The 16,232-nt window shown below is 38.2% G+C and overlaps 1 protein-coding gene across 2 annotated transcripts; it reads left to right on the top strand.

The window, feature by feature from the left end:
- The first annotated feature begins 422 nt into the window (after nt 1-422).
- On the top strand, nt 423-16,027 carry dmtf1 (cyclin D binding myb-like transcription factor 1). Of its 2 annotated transcripts, none has more exons than XM_067582145.1 (17): nt 423-537; nt 3,472-3,587; nt 3,783-3,878; nt 5,963-6,048; nt 7,820-7,931; nt 8,853-8,929; nt 9,655-9,812; nt 9,922-9,954; nt 10,047-10,156; nt 12,020-12,248; nt 12,345-12,496; nt 12,595-12,783; nt 12,870-12,946; nt 13,698-13,886; nt 13,968-14,177; nt 14,317-14,422; nt 14,660-16,027. In XM_067582145.1, exons 2-17 carry the CDS (start codon nt 3,479-3,481, stop codon nt 14,692-14,694), a joined length of 1,968 nt encoding a protein of 655 aa, XP_067438246.1. In that variant the 5' UTR covers nt 423-537; nt 3,472-3,478; the 3' UTR covers nt 14,695-16,027. The 2 variants fall into 2 exon arrangements, with proteins under 2 accessions (XP_067438246.1, XP_067438245.1); XM_067582144.1 differs by having other exon boundaries at nt 424-537; nt 12,864-12,946.
- The last annotated feature ends 205 nt before the right edge of the window (nt 16,028-16,232 follow it).

Genomic DNA, 16,232 nt, shown 5'->3' with positions numbered 1-16,232 from the left:
GAAGCACATACTCATACTTTTTCTGTTGTAGCTCCTAAAGTAAAAATAAAATCAATTGCATAAGTTGAATGTTATCAAATTAAATAAAACATGTATATTATTTTCAAATAATAATGACACCAGTGGTTGAAGAAGTACTCAGATCCTTTATTTAAGTAAAATTACCAATACAGCAACGTAAAAATACTCCATTACAAGTAGAAGTCCTGCATAAAAAATCCTACTACAGTAAAAGTACATTAGTATTATGAGCTTGATGTAGTTACAGTGTTGCAGTAAAAGTAGCGGTTGTGTCAATCTGATTGATATATTATTATATGGAACAGAAATACTCAGGTAAAGTACAAGTACCTCAAAATTGTACTTAAGTACAGCACTTGAGCAAATGTACTTAGTTACTTTCCACCACTTACTGCCGTTTTACGGATAATTCTGTTACCTGGCAACCGGCCGGGCCTCTCGCGCACGGCCGTTGCTGCATCCTGGCACTTTACCTCCATCCTGGTAACTCACAAGTCCCCGGACCAAAAACAGGAAGTAAGTATCCAAATCATCGGTAAAATTCACTTTCTGTTTGGTAGTCGAAGCGCGCGGGGGGCTCAGGGTGGCAAAAAATCGCCACAAAACCGAGAATAAAGCGTCAGATCAGCGTCAAACCCGCACAGACGCCATAAGCTTCACCTTGTCGACTTAACATGGCGCCGGAGATTTTTCGTCTTTCGTTGAGCTGGCGAGCTCGCTGGATGCTAACAGTTAGCATTGTTGTGCATTCAAAACAAGTAGTCATCAAGACTTAAACATCATGAAACTAAAGGGATTTTTTTGGTCTTAACATCACGTAAAGTGACGCATCCATCTCTGCGCTGAATCCAAATGTTTTCAATAGCTGCATTGCATCTTTACGCCAAACTCCATTAAAAAAAATAACAAATTAACATATATCTTGATAACTGGCAGAAATGCATTCACCATCTATTGTTACTCGACTTTACACCTGTAATAGGTCATCCATCTTCTCGTTCGGGGTGCCAGTGGTGGAAATTAACTAAGTACATTTACTCAAGTACTGTTCTTAAGTACAATTTTGAGGTATTTGTACTTTACTTGAGTATTTCCATGTGATGCTACTTTATACTTCCACTCCACTACATTTCAGAGGGAAATATCCACTACATTTATTTGACAGCTTTAGTTACGTTTCACATGAAGATTTGACACAATGGATAATATAACAAGCTTTTAAAATACAACACATTGTTAAAGATGAAACCAGTGGTTTCCAACCTTTTTGGCTTTTGTGCAGTGTGTAGTCGGGGTCACATTTCACATGTCTATGAGTTGTTAAAAGCTCCACCAAATAGTGATTTTTCCCTCTAAACTTCTCACATGCTTTCATTTCAATAAATGTTCAAATGATCCAATATTTCAGCAAAAATCAAAGATTAGAGAAAAAGTCCAAAAACTGAAAACAGATTTGTGTAACTACATCAAGCTCATAATACTTATGTACTTTTACTTAAGTAGGATTTTTCATGCAGGACTTTTACTTGTAATGCAGTATTTTTACATTGCTGTATTTGTACTTTTACTGTAGTAAAGGATCTGAATACTTCCTCCTCCACTGCTGGATACATACTGTACCAACAAGCACAACATATTTCAAGGTTTTTTATCCAAACTGCTGGCTGTAGTGACTACATTTTGTTTCCAGTGAACAACACAGTAGTTTTATTAGATTCTATTGAAATGACTTGTTTGTGGATCACTTCTAACCCTAATGAACCAGTCCCATCTATCAATATGTGAAAACTCATTAGATACATTATATCATTAACTTGTCTGTTTTTTGTTTGTTTTGTTATTTCCAAATAAACATTTCTCATAGTTTTGTATTACTGCCCTGAAACTAGAATATACTAGTGTTTGTGTATCTTTTACTCTTGTCAGCACAGAAACATTTTGATATACTGAAGAATGAGACGAAAATAAGCATCATCACAAACAAAAATCAGGACAAACTACAGGGTTTATACTATCGCTGTATATCAGACAGTGTTCGTGGTGGTTATCCAACAAGGTTAATGATGATGTTAAAGATGATAATCTGCCCCAATTTAACAAATGACAGAAACAAACCATCTAACTCTCTTTCTTTTGAAATGGAGAACTGTAGAAAAGCAACCAGCTGTTCTGTCGACGCCCAAAAATTTAGGACCTCCAATATGGCCGCCGGAGAAATATCAAATAATATAGAACTGTGGTTCCCAATGCCTTAAAGCAAAATACTTCAGCCTCTTCATTAGGGCTGCAACTAATGATTATTTTCATTATTGATTGATTGATTAGTTGTTTGGTCGATAAAATGTCGGAAAATGGTGAAAAATGTCGATCGCTGTTTCCCAAAGCCCAAGCTGACATCTTCAAATGTCTTGTTTTGTCCACAACTAAAATAAATTCAGTTTACTGTCACAGAAGACAAAATAAACCAGAAAATATTCATATTTTGAGAGGCTGGAATCAGAGAATTTGGACATTTTCTTTCTAATAAAATGACTCCAAATGAATAATCGATTGCAGCTCTACTCATTGTTTGCATTTTTTTACCATTTGTGACCAATTCAATCAAAGACAAATTCTGTCTCCTTATTTATCAGAATAATATGTAGAGTCACGAGAGTCCCAAACAAGTACAATTATTCAATAATAATTTACAAGAAAATAAACAAAGATTTAAAGAGGAAGTCTGAAAAAAATAAGCATAAATTTATGAAGCATAAGTATTTTTTTTTTCTATAAATAATCTTGTAACCTTTCAAATGTGTCTTGAGACCCGAACCAGTGATACTGAATTAATCTTATAGAAAAGATATTTGGAAAAAAAAAACTATTACAAGAAACTGGTGTAAAGCTGATCCTCCAGATAAAGATCAGTGGTTTGAGATTGTCCAGAATATCTGCTAAGAGTTAAAGGGAATATTTTTGACATGAACTGTGAAGTGGATCATTTAAATGAAACATGAAGTATTTACAAGTTATTATATGGAATAAATGGAAAAGAGAACGTCTGTCATGTTTAGTCTGTTTAGTGTTATATTGTATGTCTGCTCATGCTGTTAAATTATCATAGTGGTCAAAATCATCAGAATGTATAAAATAGTTTCAATAAATATTTATTCAACACTTACAGTAAATATTTTAAGCTGTAAATAATCTTTTTTAAACTATTTTTCCACAGAATTATGTATATTTTAATTTGATTTTCCAACTACATAAACAGTATCATGACTTTTGCTGACATTCTGTAATTCAAGTGTATCAGATGTTTGTTTCTGCCAGTTCTGCTTTTCCTCTCATTGACCGTGTGTTCATTGAACGAGTGGAGACACATTAATGTTCTTCCCTTCCTGTTAGTGCACAGACCCGTGGCTGTGAAATGAGACCCAGCAGTTCATCCGTTGTATTTATTTCCAGGTGAACGATGAGCTCGGCAGCAGAGGACGAGGACACTGCGGCGCTGGAAACCGTCAACTCCGTCACGCTCACTCAGGACAGCGATGGAAGCATCATACTGCACTGTCCTCCCAACGGTGGGTTAACACACACACACACACACACACACACACACACACACACACCTTTCTGTGTCTCTTTTCCTGCCTAATTTATCCTTTTTACACTCCTGTTGCTGTTACAGACATTTTTTTTACTTTTTTAAGCCAGTTTTTCTCCAGTATTTTATGTAAACAAACATAAGTATGTATTAACAACTTGTGTGTGTGTAGATGAGGACTCTGAGCCCCTTCAGAAGAAACTACGTCTCTCCACGGACGAACAAGAAGACTCAGAAACACCACAGTTCTCTGTGGTCACCTTACCAAGTAAGACACACACATTTTGTACTTGTATACTTGTAAGAAGCCTCACTAACATAATGTCCACCTCAACCTTAAACCTGCTGACTGATTTTTTTTTTTGGCCACTTGGGGGCAGCAGAAACACAAAACTGACATATCATCAGCTTTTAAGTTGATATGTTGAACTTGTTAGCAAACAGTTGCTTATTTCCACATCCAGCAGTTACGGAGCAACATTATCATTCATTTGGAGTCGTGTTTCTGTCCACCTGGTGAATGTAAGTCCAATATTCACTCTCTTTTAGCTCTGTTTTTGCTCTCTACCAACTCCTGAGGGAAATATCTGGCTCTTTAGCAGCTAAATGCTCCACTATGTTCACCAGCTAGTCTACAGCTAACTGTGTCTGTTTGCTGTTTGGTGCTGAGCAGGTAGTGTACAGTGGCTTTTTAGAGCTTTTTCTCTGAAAACAGCTGCCTGCTGTGGCTAAAAACGACGCTATGAGAGCGCTGAGAGTGAACCAAAACAGTAAAGTTGCAGCCGGACAGATAAACAATGAGCTGAAACTCCCTATAAAGCTCCGTAAAGCATCAGTCGCTGATAATTCTCTGTAGGTTCATCACTACGAACCACGACCAACATATTACAAACTGACAGATCATGCAGTGTTATTAGAAAAAATATTGATTATATATTGATTTAAGTAAACCAATTTTCAAACCAAGTTAGTAAGTTGAGTAACCCTCAGACAGCTCTTTTAAGAAGTGATGACTAGACAAATTATTGATATAAGTAAAATTAACACTACAGATGTTCTTCTTCTCATTATTCACCACCTCACTTGGTGCAATAATCCGGTCCCATGGTTCCTCATACCACTGCTATGCTGATGATACCCAGCTCTTCCTATCGTTCCCACCAGAAGACCACACAGTCTCGGCTTGGATCTCGTCATGCCTTGCCGATATATCGGCATGCATGAAAGAACGCAACCTTCAACTTAACCCCCTAAAGACTGAGCTCCTTGTCATCCCAGCTAGTCCCTCTATACAACAAAAACATCAGCATCCAGCTCGAATCAGCCCAACTCATTCCCACAAAGTCTTCCTGAAACTTGGGTGTCATGATCGATGACCAACTAACCTTTAAGGTTCACGTGGCCTTAATTGCTCGGTCTTGCCCTGTACAACATCAGGAAGATCAGACCCTACCTGTCTGAGCATGCAGCACAACTCCTGGTACAGACTCTCATAATATCACACATCGACTACTACAACTCTTTACTGGCAGGCCTCCCTGCATGTACGTTCAAACCTCTGCAGGTGATCCAGAACAACTAAAACACCTCCCATCCACCTGAACTCCCTCATTCAGGTCTACACTCCCTCCCGCTCACTACGCTCTACCAATGAAAGGCACCTGGTACTACCAGCACAACAGGGCCCTAAGTCGCAAGTCAGACTCTTCTCTTCTGTAGATCCCTGGTGGTGGAACGAGTTACCAAACTCTGTTGGATCTGCAGAGTCTCTCTCAATCTAAGAGAAAAGACTTAAGACCCAGCTCTTTCGCAAACACCTCTGCACTTGATGGACTGAAGAAAACAAACAAACAAAAAATCAAAGCTTCTGTGCATTCTATGTATTGTCTCTGTGCACCGCCTGTCGGCACCTACGTCCTACTGGATTTGGACTTAGCTTTATGGCATTTACTCGCATTGTTCTCTCCTGACTAGATCCTTGCTTGTGTTGTTTCAGCTCTCAGATGTACGTTGCTTTGGATAAAAGCATCTGCTAAATGAAACTGTAAAATGTAAATTGTATTTGTAGATGTGTACCAGACTTAATTTTAGTAATAAAATAATAAGTTTATGCATACATATCGGTGATTATAATTAGTTTTGAGTGTTAGTTTTCTCAAATTGTGTTGTCTAATCTCTAATTCATAAATAAAACAACTAAACATCATGTTTTATAGTCTAAATTCAGTTTAATAGATCTGAAGATATTTACTTTTAGGGCTGGAGCCACTTATCAGTTTCTTAAGTTTAATGGGTAAATAAACACAACATACTCTAACTGTAACTGTTTCTTCTCTCTCTCTGTCTTCTCAGTGTCGGAGAACGATGAGAGCTTCGAGGTGACGATGACGGCCACAGCAGATGGAGATCTTTCTGAGGAGGGTGTTGCTCAGATTCAGGTACAGTTTTTTCCTTCTTCTCCTTCTTCTTCTTCTTCTTCTTTTTCTACCTCTGTCTTTGTCTGTACACTTTCATTTTGATTTTACCTCCCAAAAAACGTAATGTCACTGAATAAAGCAACATTTCGACTCTCCTGGTGGTCAACATGACAAAGAGCAAAGAACATATAGACACCAAAATAGTTACTTCGAGCTGACATTATATACACTACACAATTAATGATAGGACCCGATACATAATAGATGAGATAAAATTCATTATCTGTAACTGAAAACTCAAAAAGAAAAATTCTTGTAATAAAAAAAAACAACAACAAAACATATCCTGAAGAAGTGAAATACAGCATAACAAGATAAACTTGTCACAAACAAATGCAACTTTATACAGAACCAGTCACAATGTTTGTTTATAATAACTCTTTAATTGTGCGGCGCAGAAATAAATGTCAGTTTAAGCAAGTAAACAAAGAAGTTTAGGCTTTTTAAGTAAGCATAAGTAAGTATAAGCATGAAGTAGTAAAAGTAATTAAAAGTAAGTATAAGCATGAAGTAGTAAAAGTAATTAAAAGTAAGTTTAAGTAAGTATAAGCGTGAAGTAGTAAAAGTAATTAAAAGTAAGCATAAGTAAGTATAAGCGTGAAGTAGTAAAAGTAATTAAAAGTAAGTTTAAGTAAGTATAAGCATGAAGTAGTAAAAGTAATTAAAAGTAAGTTTAAGTAAGTATAAGCGTGAAGTAGTAAAAGTAATTAAAAGTAAGTTTAAGTAAGTATAAGCGTGAAGTAGTAAAAGTAATTAAAAGTAAGCATAAGTAAGTATAAGCGTGAAGTAGTAAAAGTAATTAAAAGTAAGTTTAAGTAAGTATAAGCATGAAGTAGTAAAAGTAATTAAAAGTAAGTTTAAGTCAGTATAAGCTTGAAGTAGTAAAAGTAATTAAAAGTAAGCATAAGTAAGTATAAGCGTGAAGTAGTAAAAGTAATTAAAAGTAAGTTTAAGTAAGTATAAGCGTGAAGTAGTAAAAGTAATTAAAAGTAAGTTTAAGTAAGTATAAGCATGAAGTAGTAAAAGTAATTAAAAGTAAGTTTAAGTAAGTATAAGCGTGAAGTAGTAAAAGTAATTAAAAGTAAGTTTAAGTAAGTATAAGCGTGAAGTAGTAAAAGTAATTAAAAGTAAGTTTAAGTAAGTATAAGCGTGAAGTAGTAAAAGTAATTAAAAGTAAGTTTAAGTAAGTATAAGCGTGAAGTAGTAAAAGTAATTAAAGGTAAGTTTAAGTAAGTATAAGCGTGAAGTAGTAAAAGTAATTAAAAGTAAGTATAAATGAGTAAATCAGTGATGAGGCAGTTTCCTGCTACGACAAAGGCAGCAACCAGTTAGTCCGACCGGCGGTGAGATGTCAAAGACGTAAGCAAAGCGACGCAGTACATAATATAAACAGCAGAAACGTCAGATAGGTCAGACCGTCGTGTTTAACTATATATCTAATAAATGTTACAGTTACGGCTGAAAACGACAACAGAAATAAAGAAGTTTGCTGATTTCTCCGCAATTCAAATCAACTGCCAGCTGTTTACCTGGAAGTGACTGTTGTTGTTGTTGTTAGCGAGACGCACAGTGATTTGGTCTATAAAGACTAAAGGGCTACTTCACATTACTAGAAAACATTTTATTCTGAAAAGTACCTCTTGTGTGTGTGTGTGTGTGTGTGTGTGTGTGTGTGTGTGTGTGTGTGTGTGTGTGTGTGTGTGTGTGTGTGTGTGTGTGTGTGTGTGTGTAGATCCTGCAGGAGGAGGAGGAGTCGCTCTCCCCCGGTGAGAAGACAGAGGTTTCACCTGTCAGTCAGGCCTGGTTTACGACTAAAGAAGACAAAGATACGCTGGCTAACAAGGGTACAAACTCACACACTATATACTCACACTAGGTCCTGATCATTACATCAACATGGCCGATGTTATCAGCAGAGTATAGATCAGATATATTATATATATATAGATATATTAGTATCAGCATGAGTTTCCTCTTTGCCACGATGTCATGAAAGCATAAAGAACATTTTCAGTATTTAGAATAAAGCAACTGTCAACTAGAGGTGACGCTTTGTATGTGACACTCATCCTCGCATTTTCAAAACTTTACCACATGTCCCACTTTAATGAACAATCAGTAACGCTACATACGTAGTTAACGTAGCCTGTGTGTGTCCCAAACCATCAACTACATACACTGACTCCATTCACACATCCTTCTCAATGAAAATAATGTTGAAAAATGAGTCGATACTTTAAATAAACGTTCCTGTAACTTGGAAAACAGATACGCAAAAACAGCCTGTTTAAGCAAAAACTTTGCTGAAGTTTTACTGAAGTAGAAAAAAAAACATCTCAAAGGTAAAAAGTGTCTAATTAAACTCTGACAGAGATGTTACAGATCATCTTTCCCGTGTATCTAGTGACAGTTTAGTGTTGTAAAAACGTTGCTCTGTGTTAGTTTTCTCCACATGTTCGTGCAGGTTTGGTCAGCTGTAACCTTAATTACGTGAGTTATCTACAAAATCTGTAACAGAAAGCATTTGAAATTTAGTGATGTTCAATACTTAAACTTCGAAAAAAAAGTAGTTCTGCTGAAACGCATTCCTGCAGCACGGAGAGACGGAGCGATACAGGAGGAAAAAGTAAGAAGATAAATGAAAGATTTCAACAGAAAAGACAAAAACAACAGCTGATGAAGATGTTAACAGGCAGATCAGAGAAACAGAAACACTCTGCAGAGTTTAATCATCTCTTTAAAAAAAAACATTTCTTCCTCTTTAGGTCATAAGTGGAAGCAGGGAATGTGGTCTAAAGAGGAGATCGATATTCTCATGAGCAACATCGATCGATATGTGAAGGTAAGTGTCTGATTGTTTTAGTTTTTTTCACCATCTTGGTTTTTACTTTTCACTCTCTTTCTTTTTTTTTAACCTTTGTTTTTTCAGGAGAGTGTTGCTGAGAGGAAGCATCACTGTTACCCTCACACACTTACACATATTAACTGTTTTTATGCATATTTTCATTTTCCATGTAAAATCAAACAAATGTCAGAAATTAGAAAGTAAAAGTTGTAAAAGATTTGTGTGGAGCGATGAGGAGTTTCTCAAATTAATACATGAAACAAACAGAAATCTCGTATTTCCGTCACGTTTTTCCATCGTTTGATCTTTTAATGACTCCTAATATTCACACAACAGTATTGGATGTTAATTCGCATTTTCTTTTGCAGTTTTTGTGAAAAATTTGGTTAATATTTAATAATAATAATAATACATTTTATTTGGAGGCGCCTTTCAAGTCACCCAAGGTCACCTTACAAGAAATAAAAGCATAAAAGAATTAAAAAAAACATCAATTAAAACAAAACATCAGCATAAAAACAGGTGATGTGCACAGTGTCCAGTTATAGAGAGTATGCCAGTTTGAACAGGTGAGCTTTGAGGTGGGACTTAAATGAGGTGATGGAGTCTGACTGTCTTATATGTGGGGGGAGAGAGTTTGTTTGTGCTACATGTGGATGTAAACCTGACGTGTGTGCGTGTGTGTGTGTGTGTGTGTGTGTGTGTGTGTGTGTGTGTGTCAGGGCAGAGGCATCGAGGACCCAGCAGAGATCATTTTTGAGATGTCTAAAGAGGAGAGGAAGGATTTTTACCGCTCAGTGGCGTGGGGGTTAAACAGGCCGCTGTTCGCCGTCTACAGACGAGTTCTACGTATGTACGACAACCGAAACCACGTCGGCAAGTGAGTGCAGGAGGAGATGATGATGATGATGAGGAGGAGATGAAGAGGGGGAGACACGTCTGTGTTGTCTAATGGTAACAGAATCCATTGTTCTCTCGTTTTTCTTCAGGTACACTCCAGACGAGATAGAGAAACTAAAAACGTGAGTAAAACTTCAATGTGTCTTTAATGCAAAAAAGGTAACCTTCAGTCATGCTTTTAATATTTATCAGTTTATTTCTGATGTGTGTTCAGGCTGAGAGAGAAACACGGCAACGACTGGGCAACTATCGGAGCAGCTCTGGGTCGCAGCGCCTCGTCTGTTAAAGACCGCTGCCGACTGATGAAGGACACGTGCAACACAGGTACGAATCCTTAATGAACAGTCTGAAAGTTTGGGAACACACATCCTGGACCAATCTGTAGAGGAAACTGATGAGCAGTGAAGTAACTAAGTACTCAAGTACTGTACTTAAGTATAATTTTGAGGTACTTGTACTTAACTTGAGTATTTCCATGTGATGCTACTTTATACTTCCACTTCACTACATTTATTGACACAATGGATAATATAACAAGCTTTTAAAATACAACACATTGTTAAAGATGAAACCAGTGGTTTCCAACCTTTTTGTCTTTTGACGTCTTACAAAAAGCAGTGTGTAGTCGGGGTCACATTTCACATGTCTATGAGTTGTTAACAGCTCCACCAAATAGTGATTTTTCCCTCTAAACTTCTCACATGCTTTCATTTCAATAAATGTTCAAATGATCCAATATTTCAGCAAAAATCAAAGATTAGAGAAAAAATCCAAAAACTGAAAACAGATTTGTGTATCAGAACTTTGTTTTTTCTTCTTTCCTCTCCCATTAATCATCTCACCACCCCTCAGATTCATCTGCTGACCCTTTGGAGGGGCCCGACCCCTAGGTTGGGAACCACTGGACTAAACTAGCTAACTGTATATAAAGTAGTGTAAACTAGCTCCACCTCCAGCAGCTACAACAGTAATATGCTGCTCTAACACTGATGCTTCACTATTAATAATCTAATGATGTCATATATAATAATATATCAGTCAGAGGAACCAAACCACTACTTTTACTGCAATACTTTAACTACATCAAGCTCATAATACTTATGTACTTTTACTGCAATACTTTAACTACATCAAGCTCATAATACTTATGTACTTTTACTGCAATACTTTAACTACATCAAGGTCATAATACTTATGTACTTTTACTGCAATACTTTAACTACATCAAGCTCATAATACTTATGTACTTTTACTGTAGGAGGATTTTTCATGCAGGACTTTTACTTTTTGTGGAGTATTTTCAACATTTTCCTGCACAGTCACTACTTTGTCTACACTTTACTGCAGGCCAGTTACTTTACATCATGTACATTAATCTGTATGTTTCCATTGATTGTGCATCCAGTGAACTGAGAGTCTGTTGACAGTCGCTTTGGTTGACGTGTGATTGTGATGCACATCCTGGGTAACATCTGTGACAGCTGCTTTACTCTCAGGGGAACGACGGTTAAAACAGAAGCTGTCTGTCGGAGTTTGTTACAATCTAAGCTCAGTAACGACTGTTAATGTATTTAACAGTTATTATAACACCTGTAAAGCGGAGTGATACATGTAATAGTTAAAAGTCCCAGCGCTCTATATCAGCACTCATGAAGACACACATGCATATTCCCTAAAATATCAGACTGTTCCTTTAACTGAAATCAAAATATTCCATTTGTGGATTGTAAAACAAAACAAATTAATAAATTATCATAAACTCAGACTGTTTAGCTGTAATATGAAGTTATAAAAGAGATAATATGACCAGATTTCATCCAAGTATTACTTTAAGTAGTATTTGGATTTTTTGGGATCTTAATGACATGATAAGCACATATAGAAAGTATACAGGTGGATTTTACAGTTTAACCTCTGAGTTTCACTTCCTCATGTTCTTAAAAGCTGTTAGAAAAACTGACAGACTGTAACAGTAGTAAAATTTTAGGGAAAATCTCTGCATGTTTGTAATTTTCTTGTTCTTTCTTTTTATTGTTTTCTGGTTTCAGCACAAAATGATTTTATTTCTATATATTTATAGATACTGAATGTTGTAAACTCATTGACTTTTAATTGAATCCTTGTATGTTTGTTTGTTTTTCACATATAATTCACTTGTTTTTGTGTGCGTGTGTTTCTTTCTATCAGGTAAGTGGAGCGAGGAAGAGGAGAGACGGCTGGCTGAGGTGGTGTACGAGATGGCGGGCGTGACGCCAGGCTCTGCGGTCACGGGCGGCGTCTCCTGGGCGTCGGTCGCCGACCAGGTTCGCACGCGCTCAGAGAAACAGTGTCGGTCGAAATGGCTGAACTACCTGAACTGGAAACACAGCGGAGGGACGGAGTGGACGAAGGAGGACGACCTGAACCTCACACGCAGGTACGGAGTGTGTGTGCGTGCGTGCGTGCGTGCGTGCGTGCGTGCGTGTGTTATGATTCCACTCTATAAGCTACATGAACGACTGTGTGTTTTTAGGATTTTGGAGCTGCAGGTGGAGGATGAGAATGAAATCAAGTGGGAGGATCTTGCAGGCGGGTGGAGCAGCGTCCGATCGCCCCAGTGGCTGCGATCCAAGTGGTGGAGCATCAAGAGACAAGTAGCCAATCACAAGGAGATCCCCTTCGGCGGTAAACACACACACACACACACACACACACACACACACACGAGGATCCAGTCTGCTGTGGAAACAAAAACAAGTTGTCAACTGTGTGTCAATGTTCAGTCCTCCTGAAGGCTCTCCACGAGGTGATGGCGTCCTCGCAGACGGCAGCCGGACCAGGAAGTCCCTCCTCGTCCTCGCTGCAGATCCGACTCACCCGGTTGGAGGAGAGCGGCGGCGGCAGCCCCGCCCCCAGCTCCGTGGCGGCGCTGCAGATTCCCGTACAGATCCCGCTGCAGATCACACACCTGGGTGAGACACACTGTGCCGTCTGTTTGCTTTAACTCAACATAGACTAGACTTGATCCTGATTCTGGTTTTCTCTTCGTAAGCTTCAGATTCTTCAGCAGCAGCCAGCGACAGTGAAACCATCACTCTGAACACAGGAGCCCTGCAGACCTTCGAGATCCTGCCTGTGAGCACATCACACAATGATCCAGCCAATACGTTGTATTATATGTTAAACCTGCTGTTAGCTGGAAGTTTGCAGCAGAAGTCAGAACATCTACATTTCACGGTTTGGCAGGTGTCCTCTGAAATAATGTAGTTAGATTCAACCAATATTTAGTATAACAGCAAATGTTTGTCATTAGTGAGGAACAACAGACTAATTTGGCAAAAATACCTCATATATGAAAATGTTTCCTCTGTGCTACCAGACCAAAGATGTAAAAGTAGATTTGCTGCTGATCTACTTTCTTCAGGGGCCAAATGTTTTTTGCTGGAGGGCCAGATTTGGCCCACGGACCACCATTTTCCTACCACTCATGTACAATATCAGGACACCTTGAACACAGTTCCAGTCTGCTGTATAACTGCTCTTATAAACTTGAGCAAAATGTAAATAACTTATAATGTAAACTAAACTTCATGCTACTTTAACAGTTAAGGCTCAGTGAATTAACGAGTAGCGTAGTGTTGAAGTTAATCAGTGGCCTCGTTAACAATAAGCATGAAAACTATCACATATAGAGTTAATATCAGGACATCCTGTAACAAAAGTGACAATTACAGCCAGACTAATTGATACAGTTATCAATATTTGAGAGTAAAGGATAATCTGATAATCACATATTGGCTGATGATCTATCAGCCTGACTCTAATAAGAAAACATACTTTATTATTAAATCTGACTAAGATGTTGTTGTTGTTTTTTGATTTTCAGTCGTTCCACCTGCAGCCCACCGGCACCCCGGGGACCTACTACCTCCAGACAACGTCCAATCAGAGCCTGCCGCTCAGCCTCTCCACCAGTCAGGGCCTTCCTCTCAGCTTAGCCAATAACAGCACAGTTACCCTGACGACAGGCTCTTCGCCGTCATCACATGAACACATCATCCTTCACAGCCTGTCGGTCAGTGACGAAGATTTCAGCCTTTTTCTGGTGTTGATTATTACACACTAAATTTTGTTTGTTTGTTTTTTCCCTCCTCAGACGGACGGCCTCTGCTCCAGCGATGGCGTCATCATCCAAACTGTCACCTCTGACCCCGCCTCTTCAGATCCTCTCAGCCAATCACAACTTGTTGCAGAGACGGAGGGGCGGAGCCAGGACGATCACCTCGATGCCACAAGTCTCCTGGAAGGTTCGGAGAGCGTCGTCACGGAAACTCAGGAGTCAATGGCTGATGGCTTCACTGACAAGGTATTTCAGTCATTTATCCAAATATTTAATTCAGATTTAAAAACACAAACAAGGTCGGATACTGAAGATATTAAAACGCAGGAAGTTAAACTGTGTCTGTGTGTGTGTGTGTGTGTGTGTGTGTGTGTGTGTGTGTCAGGAGCTGAGTTCCCCCTCGGTGGAGGGTTCAGTGGTGCATTCTGGGATCACATCTGGCAGCGCCGTCCTGATTGTCTCGCCGCCCAACATCAGCAGCACCCTGACAGGTAACACAAACCTGATAGGTGCAGGTAACGATAAAACATTTTAATACAACAAAACTCTCTCTAATCTCTTAGTTTGGGGAATATAAATATATTTTTACCCTTTTTTTTGTTCACAAACTACTCATCAGCTGTGTTGAGTCCTTTTTTCTACATGAATCAGAAAGCAACAGAAAACACCTGAGAGAGAAACCCTGACTTGAATCTGGACGTCTCTCTCTCTCTTGTCTCTGTCCTCAGATCCCATCTTGGAGAACCAGGAAGGCTCCGACTAATCCGAGACCCTCATCACAGCTGATGTTGTGAAAGGACTGACTACAGCTTGGTGAAATCGCTGCTGACCAGGTCGATACCGACGACAACGACGACGACAGCACACGTCTGCACGGTGTGTTGAACTGTGAGTTAAAGTCACTGACCTCCCAGACTCCCTTCCTGTGTTAAACCAGGAAGTAAACATTTTTAAAACCTACTTGTGCGACTGTAAGTGAAACAGAACTCGGCCCCTGGATGAAATGTGAATGCACGGCCATCAGCGGACATTTTTACGGCTCCCTGCGGCGCCACAGAGACTCTAAAGGCTGTGATGGATGGATGTAATAATGGACACTCTTGAGTTTTCTTCAGGCGCAAACATGAACTGACCCTTAAAACAACCATGATCGTAAGTACGTAGAATTATGTAAACATCTGTGTCACAAAAACATGAAGGTAAAATTCTAAATGGCAACTTGGATCTGTCCAATTTTATCATGGATCATTTAAAAAGTTGTCTTTCGCTTTCTATTAAAGGATCAGTGTTAAAGATTTAGTGGCATCTAGCATCCTCCAAGCATGTAGGAAAGGCCCTCTCTAGATCCAGTGTTTGGTTTGTCCGTTCTGGGCTACTGTAGAAACATGGCGGGCTCCGTGGAAGAGGATCCGCTCCCTCTGTAGATATAAAGGGCTCATTCTAAGGTAACGAAAACACAACGATTCTTATTTTCAGAAGATTACACAATAATTAAAACATACTTTTGACTATTATATTCTATTTCTGCCAAGTCTGTTCTGCTAGATGCCACTAAATTCTACACACTGCACCTTTAAATTATTACGAGGTTGTATGAAGACCAAATCTGTCATGGAAAAAAAAAATCCAACACTATAAGTTTTTTTTCTCGTAATTATGACTTAGTATCTCATTATGTTGCAGTTTACTTCAAGTCCCCCTATTCAGTATTTATAAGCAGTACATAACTATAACACACTGTAATTAGTTATTAGCAGATATGTGTGTTTTTTAATGTAATTGTCAACAACTAACTTCTCCTGTGGACATTAACACGTGGAGGCTGCTGTCTAAACAGATCAAGAATCACAATATAGTTACAATAATGTAAAATATGTCGTCATAGGAGAAGTTATATTTTACAGTGTAAATTCATAAACACTTAAGTCTTTATAATAAAACACATAAGTCCTTATATCTGCTAACAACTGCATTATAGTGTGTTAAAAAAGTCATAATTATGAGGAAAATTTTCATGTAAATGGCAGAAGTTGGCTTCCATACTGAGCAGATATTTATGAACAATATTAAATTAAAATGCAAACTGGGCATTTGAATGATGTCATTGTTTTTATAAAAGACTGGATGGAAAAAAAAACAACTGCATTTTCATCTGAATTACATCACAATTAAAATTTCAGTATCATAAAAAGTCTGAATGAAACTTTTTTTTAAAAAAAGTCGCCCCTATTTAACATTTATAAACAATATAAACTATATAGTAAAATAAGTTTATAAAAGCTAAATTGGGGACCTTAAGTG

The sequence above is a fragment of the Thunnus thynnus genome, chromosome 23 (assembly GCF_963924715.1).
Source record: "Thunnus thynnus chromosome 23, fThuThy2.1, whole genome shotgun sequence".
Classification (NCBI taxonomy): domain Eukaryota; kingdom Metazoa; phylum Chordata; class Actinopteri; order Scombriformes; family Scombridae; genus Thunnus; species Thunnus thynnus.
The sequence above is the reverse complement of the archived record's forward strand: the minus strand, read 5'-3'. Positions and strand labels throughout refer to the sequence as shown.

Excerpts from the sequence above, each read along its gene's own strand:
- dmtf1 (XM_067582144.1), top strand. The coding sequence starts at position 3,479 with ATGAGCTCGGCAGCAGAGGACGAGGACACTGCGGCGCTGGAAACCGTC. Across the intron at positions 12,249-12,344 it reads GACCTGAACCTCACACGCAG|GATTTTGGAGCTGCAGGTGG; the intron begins GTACGGAGTGTG and ends GTGTGTTTTTAG. Across the intron at positions 12,497-12,594 it reads CAAGGAGATCCCCTTCGGCG|TCCTCCTGAAGGCTCTCCAC; the intron begins GTAAACACACAC and ends GTCAATGTTCAG.